This window comes from Morone saxatilis, unplaced genomic scaffold, assembly GCF_004916995.1.
Source record: "Morone saxatilis isolate NCDOM2014 unplaced genomic scaffold, NCSU_SB_2.0 Contig7, whole genome shotgun sequence".
NCBI classification, from domain to species: Eukaryota; Metazoa; Chordata; class Actinopteri; family Moronidae; genus Morone; species Morone saxatilis.
In genome coordinates this window covers 9,349,003-9,364,925 of record NW_023340246.1, presented here as the reverse complement: position 1 = coordinate 9,364,925, position 15,923 = coordinate 9,349,003, and the positions used below count along the sequence as shown (strand labels likewise).

At 40.0% G+C, this 15,923-nt stretch overlaps 2 protein-coding genes across 2 annotated transcripts in view; both read right to left on the bottom strand.

The window, feature by feature from the left end:
• Window positions 1–401: 401 nt before the first annotated feature.
• On the bottom strand, window positions 402–11,498 carry faxca (failed axon connections homolog, metaxin like GST domain containing a). Its single transcript, XM_035678196.1, has 6 exons — window positions 11,024–11,498; window positions 8,288–8,423; window positions 7,777–7,973; window positions 7,060–7,277; window positions 5,918–6,034; window positions 402–4,806 (listed from the first exon to the last, which is right to left on the bottom strand). Exons 1-6 carry the CDS (start codon window positions 11,281–11,283, stop codon window positions 4,502–4,504), a joined length of 1,233 nt encoding a protein of 410 aa, XP_035534089.1. The 5' UTR covers window positions 11,284–11,498; the 3' UTR covers window positions 402–4,501.
• A 1,241-nt stretch (window positions 11,499–12,739) lies between these two features.
• ccnc (cyclin C) overlaps window positions 12,740–15,923 on the bottom strand; it is a 6,964-nt gene continuing 3,780 nt past the window's right edge. The window contains exons 11-12 of the mRNA XM_035678195.1: window positions 14,885–15,003; window positions 12,740–14,464 (exon numbers count right to left, since the gene is read on the bottom strand). Of these exons, the coding sequence (XP_035534088.1) occupies window positions 14,410–14,464; window positions 14,885–15,003 (174 nt within the window). The 3' untranslated portion in view covers window positions 12,740–14,409. The remainder of the gene's footprint in view (window positions 14,465–14,884; window positions 15,004–15,923) is intronic.

Below are 15,923 nucleotides of genomic sequence, written 5' to 3'. Positions count from 1 at the left end.
CAAGCACAAAGAAAAGGGCAGAGAGCTAATTCCTCAGCATTGTTGGGTGGGCTTAGTATTGTCATATGGTAGCAAGCACAGAGGGAGAGGGATTACGAGACAGATATGTGCCGGAGTATATCCACCTCTAAAAACTGTTGATGCTGAGCAGTTTTTGCAAAAAGATTCACCTTTTTTTTAAGGTAGGTATGACTTTTCATGTACATTTCAACACTCAACAATGTACACAATAACTGAAACACAACAGAGAGTAAAATACCACAGCTATATTTAATGAAATATTAAGAGTAATCCATTGTCATACAGCTTTTTATCTCTAGGTATGATACATTCATAAGAATCCTTTTTTTTTTTATGTTACAGAGGTTTTTTTTTTTAGATAATGTTCGCATAATTAATTATTTTTTAACAGCTGTCTTATTTACAGTTTGATGAAATTTCACAAGTGTTTCAGCACACACATGACACCACGAGACAATGCAATATGGCTTTTACGGTCTACAAGCACAGATCTCGATGTGAGAGTGACACATACACAATGGGACTGAACCCCGACCCATGACCTTTAACTGCTGAGGAACACTGAGACAGATGAAGTTGACCACAGACACTGATCTGGAAGGACTTTCGCAGTTTTTCCAGTAATGGGTGAGTTTGCAAGAGGGACTGGATACACTGACTATTAGCTGAGCAGCAGGATGGCTGACCTCACTGTGCAGATCTGAGCTCTAGTGGTCAATATTTAATGTTTTTTTTAAGGTTTCAACTGGACATGAAGCTCTGCAGAGTAAAACTTTCAGTTTTTTTTCATGACAGCAAAATTTGCAGCAAACGAGGGACTGCAGTATTCTAACACAATGATACTAATATTATGATATGAGTTACAACATTTATCAAATGACATCTCGAAACATGGACATACATGCAAGTACGGCAATGACTGGCAACGCGAAAATATGCAGTTTGTTCAGTGTCAACGGAAGTCAGATAATCTACAGTACTGCACGAATACAGATCAACTGACACAGATCAGTAAATTTATATTGATAGGAACTCTCAGCCAAAGAAGAAAACACATGTAAACATAAGAAGAAATGTGCAAAAATAATGAACAATATCATTGTTTCTTAAATTCAAGCACAGCCCCCATCAAAATCAATAAATATAAACAACATTAAATAAATAAATTATAACTCAATATAAAATATAAAAACATAAGTCATATGCTGGCACATATAGAAAGTAAACAGCTTTAGGAATCAGTTTCCATAAGGCTAAATCTGACTAATGATGACAAGAGAAGGCAAGAGCATGCAGGCGAAAGGTTTTAAGACACAAAATGAAAATTTTCAGTTCATTTCTTCAGTTTCAGACAATATTGTATTAAAATGAATCTGCAGCACAGAAACATAAAGGCTTTACTGTCTCCTTATTAAAGGCTGGGTTGAGGCTTTGATTTGTTGTTGAGCCCAACTTACTGACATTATTATGTTAAGCAGAGAACCCAGAATCCCTTAAAAGGGAAGGAAAGTGGAAAATGGTGATTTTTGCCGTCGTTAAATCATTATAATGTTCTTCACCAAAAACCATCATCGACATCGTGGTCAGTCTAAAATGACGCCGTTATAACCATATAACCTAAACTTTTGCTAAGTATTAAATTCTATTTATGACCTCATATTGTTACTTTTAGTTCATAACATGCTGCTACATATTAACGCTACATATTTTTACCCCTCATTACAAATTTCATTTTTGTGCAGAATCTTCACAAGAGGAGCCTGACTGATGCTGGATTTGAGATATTATTTGTATTATAGTTAAGACTTCTGTAAACAACATATTGGCTAATATGAATTTTATTAAAACACAAATATATATTTCATTTGGATCCCGTAATTTGGTTGTCAAGAAATTGTGAGTAAGATGTGCACAGAGCAGGACACTTTGCAGTCGAAATACATTTATCAGTGCTCTCTGATGGAGAAATGATGTGATACAGAAACTGTTTCTAAATTACCTGAAACATCTTATTGGCATTTCTGTACTGACATTTAATGCCAATTCAAATACTGCAACAGCATTAAGGCCGGTCATAGCATATTAGCACTTAAAGCGGCAAAATATTGTGCCAATTTATCCCAATTTCTTTGCTGCGGTTAGTGAATTCCCTTGCAAAAAATCTGTGCAATTTTTAACCAGAGATGGCTAATAGACCAATAACAGACCAACAGATATCCATATTTCAGGGGACAGAAAGACAGTTCAAAATGGTGCAGGTGTTGTAGCTTGTTAGTAGTGTTGCACAATTCAATTTAATTTAACCTCCTCTGTCAGAATATAAACGGCTCCACATATGAGGACTGTTTGCAGACAGTTATAAGACAGGAGTTAAAGGTACAAATATAACTTTTGAGTTAGCGATAGAGCTTAGCGAATAAGCTAACGAGTATGCTACCGACTGTTAGCTCAGAGAGCTTCATTTTCCCTCTTCAGTAACTTTATATTGAATGAAATGGTGTACAATAGTGAACAAGACACCAGGGGGAGTAAACAGAATCTTGTAGAGCCATTGTGACTAATGTGAGCCTGGCCGGGTAGTGAGTTAGCAGTTAGCTCCCCAGCTACAGCAGTTCACCAGCTAGCCCTGCCACTACGTCACCAAGCGTACAGAACCAAATATTTAGCAAATTTCGCTGTACCATTTTCTGAACAGGCCTTAAAGCTAATATCAAATAATAATTATGATAATTATATAAGTATATCGTGTGAAGATTCCGTTTAATTCCTAACATGAACATTATTTTAAGTCGGACCATGAAGCATCATCAATAGTCACTTTCTTTCTCAGACAACCACCTTTTCTGCCACTTAACTAAATAGTGAAACCATGAGTGTGTGTGTGTGTGTTAGGGAGGAAAAGTTCAGCTGTGAAACGTCACCAGTGTGCCATCATTCACACACAGAGGGTGACTCATCTATGCGCAACATGGACAGAAGCATACATACTGTACACAGCTTGCTCGCATCCATACTAGTAGCTTTTACACACAACATGTTGGTATGTGCATTTGCTGAGTGACAAACACACATAAAACTTCAACCTAACCATCACACACCCCACCACCACACAGCCTAACCTAACATTAGAAATGAACAGACTGTTATTGCTTTGCATAACGTTTTCTGCTGGGGAAAAAAAAAAAGTTATTTTTCAAGATCAGTTGGCTACATCTTTGTGTGGTTGATAAACAGGCGCTGACAAACAAACATCAAACGTAACGAATAAGCCAGCGAAGAAATGTTGTGAAGTGTAAAGGGAGATTTTCATTGGCACGTACCAGCCATGCACATTTGGACAATATATCTATTTAATCTATTTCTACATGATTGTTTAACTCGCTCTCAATGCTTCAATGCATGTTAAATGTCTATTTGACCTAAAGCTACTGTCCTTATGACAATCCCAACCACACAGCAGCATGAGAGTGTACTGTATGTTGTCATATTATGCTTCTAATGCGGGAAAATAAATTATATATTTTTTTGGCAAAATAATTGTCTTAAGAAGACAAAAGATAGTTTCAAAGTGCTTATGGCAGATTTACTGTCCATTATCTTCCATTAGATTTTACTGCATTATTAAAATATGGGCAGCAGGCATTACTGTAATATCCCAGTTGTATAGACAGATACATACAGTACAGGAAGTCATAGGTCCCACTGATCCTAGACCAGCAGAGTCGGTATTCATGGAGAATATCACAAGACGGTTTTGGTCATTGTGTCCAACACAAAAGGGATTTCATAGCAGAAACACCTACAGCATTTACACCATAATAACAGAGGGGATGATTCTATATTTGCAGGCTCTCTATACTATTTATACTCATATATAATCAAATATTCTATCTATTAAATCTGATAAATCAGATCCATTTATATATTTACACTGAATTGTATTCATTCACATAAATCCTGTACAGTTCCCTACGTGTCGATGTCATATCAGTACAAGGCGTTAAGGGTTCGGATTGAGTCAAAACACACACAAGGCCGGGTGGTGCAAGTTGCTACGAGGGACAGCGGGGGCGTCACACACGCACGTAGTTGCCATGGTTACGACAGGGAAATGTTGACGTCGACCACATAGAGGAGTTTCTCAGCAGCGGCGTCATTTACTCCTGGTTTCGATACTCCTGGTTCTCGTTATGGATCTGGTTCCGCCTCTCTTTTCTTTCTCCCTCCTCTGCAACTAGTCTGCTTTCTCGTTCTTTTTCTCTCCACCTGTCACTTCTGAGCTACGTTTCACTCCCTCTTCCCCTCTACTGCAGTCACTCCTCCACTAGAGTGTGCAAGGTATACCTCTAGGTCCCCAACTTTTCTGCTGACACAGAAACACTCCCCAGTTATTTTCTGTTCAAAGAGGTAGGGGGGCTTGTGTACAGGCGGGATGCAGCTCCCTCCTGTGGTGTGCGTATATACGTGTGTGTGTGTTTTGTCAACACTTGAGCTGGTCGATTTCAGAGCACTCTGTGTCCATGTCAGAGTCATACAGCGAGTGGCCTGTAGGGTCGCTGTCGGGCGACGGCGGGTCCTGTGGCGTGTGAGTGTGTGGAGTGTGTGTGTGTGTGTCATCCTGGAAAGAGTCCGTGCGAGAGTAGAGGCCCAGGTCGGGGAGTTTACAGGCCGAGTCGCTGCCCTCTGTGGTGTCCTTGTAGCAGAGGTCCTCCAGGTCCACGAACCACTCGGGCCAGAATCGCCGGCGGATGCGCTCGCAGTACATGGCCAGGTTGATGAGCTCACCTGGAGGAGACAGACAGGTGAGACGCTCTGAAAATTCCATGCAATCAATTATTAATCTAAGTCATTTTTCAAGCAACAATACCGAAAATGATCTGGTTCCACCTTCTTAATTGTGTAGTTTCTCGCCTTTGTCTTATGTAAAGGTAAACTGATTATTTTTAATGTCACGATCGTGGGCTGTTAAGAGTACTTGATTATTTGCTTAATGAATAAGTTACAGTTAGTTGCAGCCCTAACTAACATAATCTTAGTCTAGTGGTTTTTAAATGAGGGGTCAGGAAATAATAAGGGGTTTAACAAAATGATTAACAAGAGAGAAAGAATAAAAAAAACACATTGCTGCTACATAAAATAAAGAGACTTCTCAGCCTCTTTCATGTGAAATGCTGGAGTTTAACCTCATCGGGTCTCAACATTGTGAGAGAGAAACAGCTCATAGACATAGGCAACTTGTGAGGCTTTAATTTATTTAATTCTCTCTTTATTATTCAATATGAACATTTCCTTGATCTGTCCAACGTGCTGCTTAGGCAGTTATACAGACTTTCATTCAGCTGGATGACCTGGGATGTCATCCTATGTCATCTGGCCATCTATAGCAAGAAACGCCCCCTATCAGCTCCTCAGGAACCGTCTACAGCTAAACCTGCTCTGATAATCACTGTAGGCAGGAAAGAAGAGTCAGTTTGGAATCAATATCAAGTGTAATATTATATTTATTGTAGAGCCACATGTATAAAGGATGCTATGTGCAGATGTTCAATAAAATGAATTTACATTTTTTTTTTCTTTTTTTAGCCTAAAAAAATGTGCTTAGCTTCTGAATAACTCATCTTTTTTAAGTGAATTTTGTTTCAAAATAATTACGCTTAAACCACAAGCAGTTTTAACTGGTTATGAAACAATCTCAATTAAGTACTGATGCCTCTACTGTGTTTAAGAGTTATAATTGATAGTAGACCTTAAAGTGCGTACACTTATTGGACTGGTGGCAGACGTCTTACTGTCTTAATGGTGAATATCTCAAAGTCTAATACAACTTAAACTGTCATCAACTAGCTTGGGATGTGACAGAAAATACAGTACGTTTCTTCTATTTTGGTGAACTTACCTTTGATTAGCTGCTCCGGCCGTGTTCCTGGTAACGTCCACATAGCAGGAGCCAGGTGACTGAACACTGCAGCATCTACTGTCGACAGCTTAGAGCCCATCAGATACTTCTTATCACCTTAAACAGCACACAGGAAAAAGATGTGTCAAATAAATAACAACACAAAAATACAATCCCTGTGCAGACGTGCTTTTCGTCTTAAAGGAATAGTTAGATCTTTTGAGGACTTAATAAGATAAGAGGATTTATACCACTTTAATGTCTGTGTGGTAAATATAAGTCCAGCAGCTGGTTAGCTAAGCTAGCATAGAAACTGGAAAGAGGGGGGAAACAGCTAGCCTGGCTCCAAATGGTAAAAATAAAAAAACTGCCTGCTTGCAGATTTAAATAAGTTGAGGTTTTACGGGGGGGTCATGTGCCGGACTATTTCCTGGACGGGATCAGTGACTCCCTTTAATAAACTCCTCTGACAGTAGATTCATTTCTTAACAGACAACTATTAATTTAAATCCCCCTTTCACTTGTTTTCTACAATGAGGAAGTTGTAGTGAGGCAAAACATGCTGAATTTCCAGATACTGTTTCAGCATGAGAAAGCAACATCTTCAGTTCTGACACTAAAATATACATACATTTGTACAGAAAATGTACACGAGAGGAAACTGAAAAGAAAAAAAACAAACATTTATGACCACAAAGTAAAAGGCGCCAGAGATCATTTGATGCCAATAGGTTTGTGAATATTAGTAAGCACTATTAGTGGAACAACACTTCCCTTGCATGCAGATTCGGGTCCTCCTCTTTGCACCTCCTTTAATCCATACAGACTTGCCCAAGATGGTTATATTGGAGAGTAGTCATAATTCTATATATATCTATTGACTATACGTGTGTCTATATTTTTAATCCCGTATTGTTGTAGTATAGTCGCGTATGTGAGTTGGACTGCAATGCTATATCTTAACCACAGGAGGTCAGTATTGTGCTTTTTTTTGGGAGCTGCTGCTGTCCCTTAACCCAAAGTACAAACATGATATCACTGGTTATAGTTCTCAAGGCACACACTGAAGAGCTTTCATATGGCCAAATTAAAGATGATGATGATTTTTTAAATTAAAAAATAAATATTTTCCTGATTGTCACCTAGTAGAGTGGCCAGGGTGCGCATGTCCTTCTCCATCAGGGCGTAAACTTCATCCTTGGAGAAGCGTCCGATCCCGTGCCCATACATCTCCCTCTTGACGATCCCGCCGGTCAGGTGACTCAGGATCCACTTGAGCAGGTCACTCAGTGGTCCGCTCACTGACAGCATCTTCTGGGTCTCCTCCAGGTTGTCCACCCACTGACAGTAAGCTATGGTCCTGCAACACACACACCCACACACAACCTAGGATTCAATAACTGGAACAGCTACTACAGGTAATTCTAAGAACTTGTTTTTGTTGTAAGTTAAAATTTGGAATCTTAAAATAAGATTATTTTATAGGTTATTTATATTTTCTTAGAATAATTGTTGCAAATTCCAGAAAAAGCTTGTTTCTGTTTACATCTTATAGTTAGATATGTATGTGATCCTATTTTGTTGTAAATAACATCCACTTATTATTACTTTGTTATTATTTGTAATTATTTTGCTTCATTTGATTTGATTTAATTTATTTAGTCATTCAGTTCATCAACATTTAACATTTTGTACGAAATATGACTATTATCATTACTATTTGTATTTTCTATATAATTTCAGGCAGAGGAGGGGAGGATCGGGAGAGTACTTTATACTTTCAATAAAATTCTTCTGCTCCCTCTGCCCCCTTTTTCCTCCACCCCCTCATGCTCCTTACAAGTAAACTGGTCGCTCACCAGTAGAAATGCTCCTCCACCATTTTGGTGATGGCTCGAGACATGGCCTTCTCCTGTGGAGTCAGGCTCTTGTTGAGGCTCGCGCCCAGCCTCTCCTCCAGGAAGTCGATGATGAATTCGGTGCCACACACCTGCTTCTGGTTGTATTCGATCCACGGCATCTTTCCCTGTGGCGAAAGCTTCCCATCAAAGTAGTTCTGGAAGAAAAAAAATAAAATAAAAGGAGAAGATGTTAAAAATACAGAACAGAGGAAGTGGTTGGTGATTGGTATTAAGGAATTGCATCAAGACAAAACATTTAAATGAAATTTTAATTATCCCTTGTAAGAAACTTAGTGACAGTAGCAGCAGAGGCAAGACAGCAATTAATCACAGCAAAAGTAATTACAACAGAAGAACAAACTAAGGATTTTGCCACGAAGAAATGGGGATTAAAACATCCTCACACTCAATGCACTGTTAGTTAGTCGCCTTAGGAGAACAAAAGAAAAACACACAAGCACAGCTCTACCTGATAGGGCAGGTCAACCATACGGAGGTAGGTCTCCAACTTAAGGCAGAAAGGGGACAGGGATGGGACGCCAGTTTTGGGCCTGGAGAACTGGTGGAGTATGATGGCATCTTTAGAGTCCAGCTCTTCCTCCTTTCTGTGGGGAGGAAAGAATGACAGAGCTGCAGATCAGGCGGAAAGAGAAGCTTTGTGTGTGTGTGTTTGTACATAATTATTTTCACAGTCACATTATGGGGACTTCCCTCCCGTGTGAGGACAAAAAGCAGGTCCCCACAACATTGACATTAGAATAATTAACATTAGAATTTGGGGGTTAAGTATCTATTCTTTTCATTATGGAATAATATTTCAATATTATATAATATTTATATTTATATCGATTCATTTGGAAGAAAAAAATCTCACAAAATAGTGAAAAAACATCACACTTTTCTCTTTTTTTTGTCCGATCACAAATAAAAACCCAAAGATATTCTGTTTACAATGAAAAAGGACTGTACCAACATCTGGAACCAGAACAGAAGTTGTGACCAACAGTATCATAAATTGCTCTGATACTGCCTAAAATTAGATATTAATTCTAGGAGAGTACAAGGGTCTGTGCACCAGTCAGGTACTACATCACTTATTAGCCTGAAAATGGGACCCTGCTACTTTCCAGCAGGGTCCCGTTAGCCCCCAGAATAGTGAAGTCATGAAATTTATACTTCTATATTATACTTTAGAGGTGCATGAAATTTGCACCTCTAATGTATAATATCAATGGGTTCAGCATTATGAATTTATTGTGTGGCTCTGTCCTGTAGAGGGGCTCTTTGTCAAAGTGTTGAGAGATTATTTATCTCCCTTTATATTGTGCTCACATGTTGTATATTCTGAAATAAAGTTGTGTTAAATCACAAGTTTTACTCCAGCTGTACTGGTTGTACTGGTTGTACTGGACTTAAAGGAACATTTTGGGGTCCTAGTCTGTCTACTGATAGCAAAATCCAATTACCAGCACTAGAGTTTTATAATTAACACATTAACTCAACGCAACATAAAATAACAAATTGTGGGTTCATGAGGATTATGTATCAGACTATTTCTGAATATCCTGGATTGTCAACCTCACAGTCTCACAGACGACAAGAGACCATCATTTTGTTACCATTAGACAGGCTAGCTGTTTCCCCCTGGTTCCAGTCTTTATGCTAAGCTAACCTAAGAGTGGCAAGATGAAGTGCTTGTGGGTGGAAGGATAGGGCTATCATATGATTGACTGAATAAATCAAATGATGAACTGGCCCTGAGTGATTGTCAGCCCGGAGCCCTTTACACAAGCCGAGGGGAAAACTGCAATGTCAAAATAATGAAGCGTACCCTTGTGAAAGATTATGGTGCATTCACACGGATACAGTTGGAGGCTACTTCAGGACAAGGGCAGGCCTGCAAATGGCAACAAATTCACGTGGGCATAATGCAGAATTAAAGGGAGCTGTCCACTGTTTATAAAAGCAGCCTCACAGCAGAGGAGCTGTCTATTTCAGCGTGGTGCTGAAACACACAGCTCACTTCTTAGAAAGACCGGTTCTGGTGCAATAACCCAGAATGAGTTAATTTCTATTTTATATAAAAGCACAGGAGGTGCTGTAAAATGAAGCCTAGTGTACCGAGAGAGGAAGAGAGCTGCAACATTTATCGTCCGACTGGACAAAAACAACCGCAAGAGGAAGAAAAACACGTCTAGCCAGACAGGATGAACTGAACAGTGTATGAACACACAGCCTGTTATTCATACACCGGTATAAAGTATAGATATATATATGAGCTAAAATCAATTAAACATCCTTTTAATATTCCTGACAAAGGGTGAATGCCCACCTTTATTTTACATTTTGTAGTACGTTAGTCAACAACAGTGGGACTGCAGGTAACCTGAGATTTTTAAGGACAACAGCCTGCATCCTTCAAACCTCATTCAATAATAATCAATATATTCACATCTATCTCATTACCACTTCATTATACAATTTTAATGCCTACCCAGCTGTATAAAAACACAGATAACATTACAGTAGAGGGTTTCCCCCCCCCCTCATAGCTGCAGCAGACTGAAACCAAACTCCATGAGTGTGGAGCTGGGGGTCATAATAAAGCACACACACACACACACACACACAAGATGAACATAATGTCACCTTGTCCTTGAAATCCACATGAAAGCGACCCTGTGTCACAATACTGTCAATAATATGACAGGAGAGCTGTTAGAAAGCAGGCCTGCAGACCGGCGGACGGAGCTCTCCAGCAAACAACATTAGAACATCATCAGTAACATCATCTGTAATCGTTTTTACAATGGAGACCAAAAAGATAGACCGTGACCCTTTGCAGGAGGTCGCTCGTGCCATTAAATGCCCAACAAAGCCAATGAAGATGGAAATGTCCTAATGTGTTTGTGTGTGTGTGTGTGTGTGTGTGTGTTTATGAGGAGGGGGGGGCTCCGTTACATCACAATCCACCCACTCACGATTCCCACTGACTCCGCTCTCACCCCGCCCAACCTGATAACATTAAGTAATATCAAACCCCAGAAAAAATACAGAAGAGCATAAGACCAGAATAAGACCAGAATAAGACCCGGATCAGACCCGGATCAGACCAGAAGTGGGTTCTGGAGGCCCTGGCTGTGGAAAGTGATGAGCTCTGCAGCTCCTACAGTGACTCCTCTGGCAGCCTCTGTGTTGTTGCTACCTGATCGCCAGCAATTCGTGCAGCAAATAAGCGGCGGCGGCGAGCAGAGCCCCTCCAGTCAAATACAGCGTCTTCCGCCACCACGAGTCCGAGCCCAAAGCTGACATGATCCCGCCGTAGTCCTGCAGTGGGTAGGCGATGATGTACCCATAAAACGAGAGCTGCTCATCGGAGCCCAGCAGGCCGGAGGAGAAGCTCTGGTTCTGGCCAAGATCAACCACACACGACCGCGTCCAGGCAAACCCGACGCGCCAGTACATGCTCTCTGTCTCCGGCCACTTTCCGCCTCACTTTGGCAGCTCGGGGCTTCATCAGCGGGGGCTTCATGGGTGCGGGGGGCTGCAGGTGCGGGCCGACTGGGCGAGGAACCGTCGACTGGACACAAGCGTCCCGCCCGGAGCTTGTCCCCGCAGCGGGGTCGACATCCTCCGCAGCCCGCTCGGAGCTCGCTGGCTGTAGCCTTCCTCCTGCATCCGTCAAGTCACACGAAGACACTGCGACGCTTCCGGTTGCGTCTTTCAAAATAAAATAAGTTGCTTCGTTGGTGTTATATGGTGTCACATTCCAGGAGTACTCCAAAATCAAAACATACATGCAATTGTGTCTGCATGTCTTCAACACAGTTTGTATGAGAAATGGTGAAGTCTCAGGTTCACTTTGTAGGGTTGTAAGCTGACAACCCGGCTGCAGTTTGATTAGCACTAAGAGGAAACAGTTTGTGTTGTGCAGATATTGAGAGACAGATGTTAGTAGGGGTGTAGGTCCCTTCAGTAATGGACAACTGGACTATGGTACTAGTACAAACTAATATATTAGTTTTAAGTCTATAGAGCCATTGCTTCGACTATGACCATTAATAATAACAACAGCGCCTGCATGAAAACAGTCAAGACAAGATTTCTGTGCAAAGGAAAAAAGGCATAAATCATGTGTATAAAATATAAATAAAGCCAATGTCTCAACTTTAAGCCTATTTCTTGAAAAAATTATGTATATTTTATCTTTTAGCTGTGGAATATTATTTTTTTACATTTTTTATTATTTATTTTATATTATACCACAACAATATATATTAAATTTTTTTTTACAGCAGACATTTTAACTTGACATAAAGCACAGGTATATGTAACAGACTATTGTTTTCAACTATTTCAGTAAGCCATGATTGTGAAAGTGTCCAGCTCCTCATTTAAACCGAAAATTCTGCGAGTTTTACTACTTTATTTTTTTCTCCCCCTAAATTAAAAAAAAAACACAGGGTTTTATTTTGAAGGGGAAGTGCTCCCGCTTGCTGTAGTTTTTCTCTGGCTTCACGCAGCTGAAGTGACGTCACGGGTACTGAGTGTACCCCATGGTACCAACTCCTAGAGGCAACTACAGGTAAATACATCCTCTGATACTGATGATGTTCAGTAAATTATCACATTTTCTCAACCACAAACTGGAGAAAAGTCTAACTCACTTCATGCACTGTCTACTTTAACTCCAAGCTCTCTGTTAAAAATATACATTATTTTAATGTGAAAACTGGTATGTGATATGTTAGGTATTCTCTGCATCCGCCACTAGGGGTCCTACCACAGTCATTGTACTGAAGTGACATTGAAGTAAGGTAAAGGGAGTCAATATGACTTTTGTAACATGCTGGAAGATTCGTCCATTACACACAATATGAGCATTAAATAAGAGCTTCAACAACAGCTAGGAACCGCTTTGTTTTGCACACCATACATTTTTATTTAATCATAAGTGATTTTCCAAAATGATAAACAGACTTTCAAGTAATAAAACAATTTTGGGTAATGTTAACAGAAGTAGTAGGAATATTTAGGTGGGGTGAAGCTCTTTATCTCTCACCCATTCATGTAACAGATGGAGCCTGCTGAAGGGGAGGAAAATGGCAGACGGTGAAGTAGAACAAGGCTGCATCCAACTTGCCTCAGAGGCTTCTGTGTGTCACTTGTCTCTTTGATCCAGTATGAGACAGTGATATGCCAGTTGCCTTTAATACAATGATTGTCCAATTGACAAAAATTAGGTGCACAGGAAGTGTCTGAGGGGAAAAAGATGCATCCAAGCAATGCAACAACATCAACAAAAACACCCCCTAAAATACATTTCAGTCCACTTAAATGGGACAATGTGCTTTAATGAAGGGGTTTCTCTGTAACCAGCAGCTTTTATTTTGTAAGGCTTTCAAGCACCTTGTTTTGAGTACAGCCACACACAGCTCCCACTGCGTTACATCACAAAAATATATATATAGACATCTACATGTATACACACACACATAGCGTCACAATTGAGTGATTAAATGAATGGCACAAGTTAGATGGAAAAAGAAGAAAAGTACAACCAAAACTTTGCAGACAAATCTAGAGAGAATTTACTCAAAAAAAAGTCTCTCCATGACAAATTAAAAACAAAAGTTTCACCAAAAAGACTGCTTTACACAGAACATTACTGTTTAGTGAAGCAGAATAAATGAAAACATAAAATAAAAAAGGCTTTGCAGCAGGCAAACAGATTCATGACAGTGAAACAAACAGGGGCACTTTCATCTGAAGCACAAGTACGAAGCAACGTCTGCTCATGATTTCTATTTAATTTGAATTAAGTAAGCAAAAACAGAAAGGTAAAATAAACGAACATGAGGCTATTTACAAAAGAGAAGAGGGAATGGGAGGGAGGAGGTGAAGTTGTCATGATTCAAAACAGTAAATTCTTGTACTCAAAGAGTTCATTTCTACCATGAAGAGGAGCTTCTCTTGGGTTCATGATCAACCAGCACAGACCTCCACACAGAGCGTCCAATCACATCACAGTTGCGCAGGGTGATATCCAATCAGATTCACTCTCTAAAACAGCACAGGATCAAATTGTTTTACAGAGAAGACTACTACAGTCCCTGAGTAAAGAAACCCCACCCAGACTGGCCACTCACACACACGCACGCACACACACAGTACTCGTGATCAAGTTTTCTCGAATCCCACGGAGCTCCATGTGAAAAGGACTCTGCTCCTCTGGGCTCTTCAAGGATGCCAGGATCATCACAATGACATTAAAAACAGGTTTTCTATTAAACCATCACATCTGTTCTTCCATCAGTTGTCCCCCGCCCCCCTCCCCAATTAATTGTTCCTCAGTTTTAGTTCACTTCAAGTCTGGAGCAGAGTAGAGAGGCCCCGTCAAAAGTGTTGTCACGGATCGGCTCATCACTGCAGACACGTCAACGGGCCGCTCGCTCAATCCATGAACCCATAATGATCAGAGATGGGGGGGAAAGTGAAGACATGGCTCTCAAGAGTTTGTTGAGGGTGTCAGCTGACACCACAAAAGGTCTTCCATCAACATGATGGATACCCGTGGAAATAGACGCTACGCTAAGACTGGCTGTAGGAGTTGCTTTGGTTGCCATTAGAGCTCTGGTCCCCCTCACTGTAGACAACACGGAGAAAATAATCACATAAAGCTCATCGAGATACATTACAAGGTGTCGAGTTCATTTATTTGAAGACGTATGGAAAGATAAACAACACACATGATAGCTCAACGTGCAGTAAACAAAATCTAGTCTATTGATCTTTCTAACGTGATTAATTCAGCTGTCAGGGAACATTTTCCAGATCCATCACGTTCTGTAAAATCCACTCAAGTCCTTTCCTGACTTCATGATCTCACCAAAGCAAAGCTTATATGCAAAATGAGACTGGTAAAAGCAACTTCATGCTGTTTATGTATGGTTTTTTTTTTAAGTATTTACTGTATATTGTACTTGAAGAAGCCAGAATCTATCAAATAAAATATGTCTACTTTATTTCACAACAGGGTTTACACATAAAGCCATGTGAGGTTTACCTGTTGGGAGGCGGTTTGGGCTTAGGCATCTTGTTTAGAACGGCTGCTATCTCCTTTCTGTCATCAAAGTTTTTCCACTGGTCATAGAGCTTCAGAATGACACGGATAATCTCCAGGATCTTGACAGAAAACACAAAACAATAACTCACGTTGACCCACAGCTTCTAGACACAAAACAGTCAAAAAGACAAATGTATATATTGTACAATGATTTTTGTAAAACAGTAACTGTAGTTCCAGTCCTAAATTCAGATAAAAACGGTTACAATATATATTATATATGCTTATTTGATGCATCAAAGTAAAAAATCTGACAAGATAAAATATAGTGAAAAGGTGCATATATTATAGAGTCTATGATCAGTCTGTGGTTTACTTCCTCAGTGTTTCTGGCATTTATTTATTTTTGTTGATTTCTGGGTCTACGCAATTAAGTGTTTGTGATCCTGATACACACCTGCACAAAACACAGACAGCAGTGAGACAGTATTGCCTTTTTCTTGCCTAAAATCTTCTCAGAAAGACATTTTAGTGCACTGTGTAGCTGTAACACAAGAAAGTGTGTGACCAGGCAAGCCGCCAATGTTCCTCGCTACCTGCTAGTTGAGACTAAGTGCAGCCAAAAAAAACGACCTGGCGATGGCCATAATGCCAAAGGTCACGGTATGTTCACACTTGATTGTAACAAATACCAGTGAAGCTAAGTGTGCAACTCCATCACAAACAGATGAACATCGCCTATTTTTCTAAAATACAGACTGCCTGAATTCATCAACTGCTGTGGTGACTTCTGAGATACCAGTTAGCTCAACTTCCAGCTAGATGCTACTTGAAGGAAGACATTAAGATGAGAAGCACTTTATGTTGTGAGGAGACCAACTGGAAACTAAGACGTGACCAACACTGCACTGAGCCGCCTTAAAAGTGAGAGGCTGCATAAAGTGAAAGGAAGCATACAAAAAAAATAATGTTGGGAGTTTTATCTGTGCTTTTTCATTTTTGAGTCATTAGAAATGCGTCAAGGATACGTGTGTAGGTG